We start from the raw sequence: 6,357 nt of genomic DNA on the forward strand, positions 1-6,357 counted from the left end.
AAACCCAAACCCTGCTTCTGTTATCTGTTCTGTCATCTGTGCTCTCGACGGGATTCGTATTTCCATTTTCTCTCAAACATCGCGCATAAGATCAGGTGATAACCTAGTCAGTTCCACGGTTTCTGAATCGTTTGACCTTTTTTTTTGTTCCTTTTCACTTTCAGTTTTTTCAGTTAGATTGCGGTTTTTCTTGTAAAATTTACTTCGATTAGATTCCCTCTGAAATGAAATAAAAAGTACAGAAGACAAACTTCGACTGTTCATTTTTTGCTAAACTGGGGCTTATTTCGCAGTTCTGTAGATTCGATCTTCTAGGTTTATTTCATTTATGTTGTTGATTAAAGATACTTTTTTTCTTGCTTCAGGCTTGTTACGTGCACTGAAACTCCGAGCAACTCTTGTCATATTTATTTTCCATGGCGGTGCGTTATTTGCCTAATAGAGCTTGTTTTCAGTTTGTTAGATTTACTTCTCGCATTCTTTTTTATTCCCAGCCTTTGAAGTTGTATCTTGCGTATGCTTTTCTTGGTAAATGTGATAGATTGAGAAAATCCTTAAAGATGATGCGAGTGAAGAGAAGGGGGAACGTGCCAGAATGGTAAGTCGTTATAAGATATATGAAAATATATATTATATAATGCTGATAGTCTGATTTAAAGGGGGAAAAGCCTACTTGTTTGGAATTCTATGATTATACTTTCATTGAATTCTTGCGATTTTGAGTATCTTATTTTCAGTAATTTAAGATATATTTGTCCTTTATTATTTTCAGGCATCGTTTGTTGGAGCAATTGCAATTTCTGACTTGGTTAAGACAACCCTTGGACCAAAGGGAATGGTAAATATTCCACTTTGTCTATTCAAATTAGAAGAATATTAATGTTTCTTTTTCTCCTCTACTTTAAATTGTGACTTTTATTGTTGATGAATTATCTGGCAGGATAAAATTTTACAGTCAACAGGCAGAGGACATGGAGTCACTGTTACAAATGATGGAGCTACCATCTTAAAGTCCCTGCATATTGACAACCCGGCAGCAAAAGTCTTAATTGGTATCCTTACAGTTGCTTTTTTATCTTGATTACTCTACGGCTAACATGCTTACTTCTTTATTTTTTAAAAATCAGTTTGATGAATTGTTTTTTGTTGCAAAGATAGCTGTTATGTTTTTATATAATGATCATTGATGCAAAATCCAGATATCTCGAAAGTTCAAGATGATGAAGTTGGAGATGGGACAACCTCTGTTGTGGTTTTGGCTGGAGAGCTTTTAAGGGAGGCAGAAAAGCTAGTGGCTGCCAAGATTCACCCTATGACAATAATATCAGGTTATTTTGGATTCGTGTAGTACATTGCTTCCTATTATTCTTCTTTTATATCGACTTTTGGCTCTTGCATGCTTTTCTTTCCCCTAAGTGTTGTATTACTGCAATGGCGTGAAACTGCTGGAAATCTAAATTTGTTATCTAATTTCCAGTTTCCACACTTGTGTGTATATATATATATATAGCATTATAAAAGGATTCAGGGATGTTACCAGTGAATTCTTTTGTGTAATATTTTTCAACTTGCTTCTATCTTGGAGTAATATTTCCTGAGAGTTCTGGAGGAAAAAAAGAGATGAACCTGACAAAATCTGTTAAACTTTGATACTTCTCTAGCTTTCCTTTTGATAGTAGTCAATTTCTCCTCATTACATTTTCTTTATTATTTATAGAAATCTTCTCTGACTTAATAGCAGTGTAGCTGCATTTGTCTATGGAGTATGGAATATGTTTGGTTTTATCTTTTATTTTGTCGGTGTGCCAATAACCAAATAAATTCTGTTTCAGTGTGTGTAACAATATTTGCTGGTTTTGTAGGTTATCGAATGGCAGCTGAATGTGCTCGCAATGCTTTGTTGCAGGGGGTTGTAGATAACAAAGAGAATGCAGGTTAAGATTGCTGGATATAAGATCATTCATTTTATTTGTTGATTGTATAAGACCTCTTTCTTTTGCATTCTGCTCAGGGATGGCAGCGGGTCGGGTTTTTGGTCATCCCAACCCGACTCAAAAATATGTATCCTCCACCCAACCCTGACCCGACCCTAAAATTTTATATCATTCATCCCACCTGACCCCATTTTTTAGAGTATAAATCTGACCCGAACTAGAATAAAATAAGGATTTAATAAAAATAATAATAAATTTTTAAGGAAATTACATTATTATCTTCGGGTCGAGTCGAGTAATTTTTTCACCCTCTACTGGAACCCGACCTGGACCTGATTTTTTTTATTCAGGTTAAATTGTCATCCCTAATTATGCTTGATGTTTTATGTTTCTTGTTCCTTATTGAACTCGACTCTTTAATAAGCCTGCCTTGATGAAATTTGTAATGGAGTAGCTCTTGTTATTGGGCCGTCTTTTTACTCATGCAAGTTGCATTTCTGAATATTGCAGAGAAATTCAAGTCAGATTTGATGAAAATTGCAATGACCACTTTGAGTTCCAAAATTCTCTCTCAGGATAAGGAGCATTTTGCACAACTAGCCGTGGATGCTGTTATGAGGTTAAAGGTGATGACTTTTTTCGTCTAACATTTTACAGAAGTTTTCCAATGCTGTTTGATTAATATAGGAATGTTGAAGGAAGTCTCCTGTTATCTGTTTTATCACTTAAATTGAATTTCTTCTTCCATTTTTATTTATCAAGTTTTTATGGCATGCTATTTGTTATTCCAGGGGAGCACAAATTTAGAGGCCATCCAAATTATCAAGAAGCCTGGAGGATCTTTGAAGGATTCTTTCTTAGATGAAGGGTGAGTTCTTATGAGCTTCTTATACTGTTCAATATTTATTATAATAGTTTCTTGGTTGAATCAGCTGGGTCTCTTGTACACCATCCTTCCCCTTTGTTCTCTGTATTCTGCAAAAGTTTATCTTCCATTTTATCACACTTGTTGATAAAAATATATTGCGACTACAAGTACTTGTCATTGAATGGTTTAAGGCATTACTTAGGATTAGGAGTGTAATTGAGCCGATCTTGAGTTCAAATAGTAGCAAGCTTGAGCTAGATTCAAAACTCGGATCTTGATACTTAGCTTGAGCTCGATCAAACATCAATTTTCAACCTCGGGCCCGGGTTGAGATATAATCTAGCTACTTGGACTCAAGCTTGATTAAACTCATTTACTAATTTTTGTACTAAAGCTCAAACTTGAGCTCACTTAAGCTCATTCGTATTCAGTGATAATGATGTGGAAATTAAAGTTAATATTATAAAAGTATAATTAAAATTGAAAACCTCGACTAGACCCATGAGTCCGAGTCATGTATTATGGTGCTCGAGTTTGGCTTGATCAATTACTCGAGCTCGTTTTGATAATTACCTAATCGAATTCAAGTTTTTTCCAAGTTGAACTTGAATAGCTTGCGAGAGTAGGTGTCTCATTTACACCTCTACTTTGTTTTGTTAATTTAAGCATAATTTTTATGCTTTCAGATTCATTCTTGACAAGAAAATAGGCCTTGGACAACCAAAGCGAATAGAGAATGCAAAGATTTTGGTGGCAAATACTGCAATGGATACAGATAAAGTGAAGATATATGGTGCACGAGTTCGTGTTGATTCGATGTCTAAGGTGGCTGAAATTGAAGGGGCTGAAAAGGAAAAGATGAGAGAGAAAGTGCAAAAGATCTTAGCACATGGGATTAACTGCTTTGTTAACAGGCAGTTGATTTATAATTTCCCCGAGGAACTCTTTGCGGATGCAGGCATACTTGCTATTGAGCATGCTGATTTTGACGGGATAGAGCGTCTGGCTTTGGTAACAGGTGGTGAAATCGCTTCAACCTTTGACAACCCAGAGTCTGTTAAGATTGGACATTGCAAGCTTATTGAAGAAATTATGATTGGTGAGGATAAGTTGATCCACTTTTCTGGTGTTGAAATGGGTCAGGCTTGTACTATTGTGTTGAGAGGGGCAAGGTATATTACTGCAGTATCTCCTAGTTTTCTTTTGACATGTTTGCATTCTCCATAACGTGCTTCTGTTTGTGGCAGCCACCATGTTCTGGATGAAGCTGAAAGGTCTTTGCATGATGCCTTGTGCGTGCTGTCTCAGACTGTCAATGACACTAGGGTACTGCTTGGAGGTGGATGGCCTGAGATGGTAATGGCAAAGGAAGTAGATGAACTGGCACGGAAGACTCCTGGGAAGAAATCTCATGCTATTGAAGCTTTCTCACGTGCGCTTGTGGCCATCCCAACAATTATTGCTGACAATGCGGGTCTGGATAGTGCTGACTTGGTAGCTCAGCTTCGTGCAGCGCACCACAAGGAGGGATGCAATGCGGGGATTGATGTTATCACTGGATATGTAAGTGCTGAAATTGAATTATCAAAAATTTTTAAGTAGGATCAAATATCTTTATCTTTTGTTGGTTTTTTCTTTCTTTAATTTATTTTTATAGTAGCTGTAGATTTGTTAAAGGATTTTATTATTAGATTAAGTTACACTAGCTAAAATATGGCTGCTAAACATTGTTACAGATACATGAATGCCTTTTCAAGAGTATTATTCATCCTAATGTTATAGATTCCAAACAACATGAAATGCTTGTAACCTTTTAACAGGTAGGAGATATGGCTGAGCGAGGAATCTCTGAGTCCTTCAAAGTCAAGCAAGCTGTATTGCTCTCCGCAACTGAGGCTGCTGAGATGATTCTTAGAGTTGATGAAATTATTACATGTGCTCCCAGGCAGAGAGAAGACAGAATGTGAAAATGACATAGTTGACGGCACATTTGTTGCAACGGATTTGACATTTGCTTTGTGGGTTTTGATTTTTTTCCTCACTGCAGTATGGTTGAATCATAGAACTGAAGTTTTATGGATTGCTTCTGTTTTGACTGAAAACGAAATCTAATTCTAGCAATGATAATTTCTCCATAGTATGTTTTTTTGGTTGCTGTTTCATAAAAAAATGACAATAACATAAGGGAGAACTGGTTACACAATTCTGATGTTTATTCGTGGAGGGGAACAAAGCCCGACAGAACAGTGAGCAATGTGGCATCAGCATCGGGTCTCTGTTCATCTGAATCATCGGTTTCACCAAGTGTCCACTGAGAAAAGAATGGCAACTTACGCCATGAAGCCACATCTCAGTGATTAATGTCGAACCAGATACACATGCAACAGGAATTGTCCGGATATGGTTTTGATCATGTCTGGATCTCCCCTGCAAATACGTTTGATTATCGCTCGAACTGCAAAAACAAAGGGTGCAAAATCCAATGGCCTTGGGCCTTGGGAATCTATCAACATGGGACAATTAAGAATACATCATCGGTATACTATACAATTTAGGCCTTGGGTATCCAACAAATGAACCAAACAACTTTAATAACAAGTGTGCATGAGGGCACACACACAGTTTAGTTGCACTAACTCAGCGACTTTGGCAGCCATAGGGTCCGAATGCGGAGGATTATAGTCACCAGACTATCTATACAACAATGCCTGCCAAAGCAGATAAGAAGTTCAAAATACTTGCCATTAATTAAAAAAAAGCATCTTATAGGCCATTGAAGGAAGTTAATGTCAGATCAAGCTCGATTACAGCATAATGTACAAATTAGGCTTATTTAGGATAATATTAAGAAAAAAAGGAAATAGAGCAAAGACAAATTATTTAGAAAAATTTGATACAATGTTTAATAAAATCATTCCAAATGAATATGATTTTATCAAAATTATTTCAGTAATTCTTTATTAGTGACCTTCAATTTTGTCAATTATGTAATCAAATTGTTCTCAACGTCAGATCCTAAGGGTTATTGTGTGATGTCTTAACGTGGAGAGATAAATTGCAGTAAACGTCACGTGCTTTTCTCTCCTTCAAGGCCCTCTTGAGACGATTAAGGATAGAAAAACAAAACCCATATATTTTAAGATAGTGTTATGCCAAGAATATAATACTTTACTATTAAAAATTCAACCGATCATATAATTAAAAAAAATCCTTAAACAATATTGATTTTTAAAGTTTAACCTGAAAATTGGATAGAAGCAGAACAAGGTGTTTTGTTAAGGAGGAAAACGATGGATAATATATAGGAAAATCTAAAAATTGAAAAGAGAATGGAGAGGTGAAGAATGGGGGCCTTCGTTGTTTATTTTGGTGTACTAAGCTTTCAAGCAATTATGGCTGGTCTGGGCTTTAGGCTTTCAGCTGTTCAGACAGGTTTTATTATTAGTTATCCAGAAATAGGTTGTTGAGCATTTTTTTTTTGCTTGAGTTTGGACTATGGAGGTCTATTGGCCCATGGATTTGATTGTCATTGAACTACTTGTCATTACGGGATTA

At 36.1% G+C, this 6,357-nt stretch overlaps 1 protein-coding gene across 1 annotated transcript; it reads left to right on the top strand.

The window, feature by feature from the left end:
* Positions 1 to 4,939, top strand: LOC120168243 (T-complex protein 1 subunit beta-like). The gene is made up of 12 exons (XM_039177032.1): positions 1 to 95; positions 366 to 422; positions 542 to 598; positions 773 to 838; positions 941 to 1,052; positions 1,200 to 1,328; positions 1,863 to 1,934; positions 2,445 to 2,560; positions 2,726 to 2,802; positions 3,489 to 3,974; positions 4,050 to 4,365; positions 4,623 to 4,939. The coding sequence occupies exons 2-12, from the start codon at positions 417 to 419 to the stop codon at positions 4,767 to 4,769; spliced, it is 1,584 nt and encodes a 527-aa protein (XP_039032963.1). The 5' UTR covers positions 1 to 95; positions 366 to 416; the 3' UTR covers positions 4,770 to 4,939.
* The last annotated feature ends 1,418 nt before the right edge of the window (positions 4,940 to 6,357 follow it).

This window comes from Hibiscus syriacus, unplaced genomic scaffold, assembly GCF_006381635.1.
Source record: "Hibiscus syriacus cultivar Baekdansim isolate YM2019G1 unplaced genomic scaffold, ASM638163v2 tig00111715_pilon, whole genome shotgun sequence".
NCBI classification, from domain to species: domain Eukaryota; kingdom Viridiplantae; phylum Streptophyta; class Magnoliopsida; order Malvales; family Malvaceae; genus Hibiscus; species Hibiscus syriacus.

What these genes read in the sequence shown, in the direction of transcription:
- LOC120168243 (XM_039177032.1), top strand. An exon ending in CCCTTGGACCAAAGGGAATG is followed by an intron (nt 839 to 940) that starts GTAAATATTCCA and finishes ATTATCTGGCAG; the next exon opens with GATAAAATTTTACAGTCAAC. An exon ending in ATGCTGTTATGAGGTTAAAG is followed by an intron (nt 2,561 to 2,725) that starts GTGATGACTTTT and finishes TTGTTATTCCAG; the next exon opens with GGGAGCACAAATTTAGAGGC.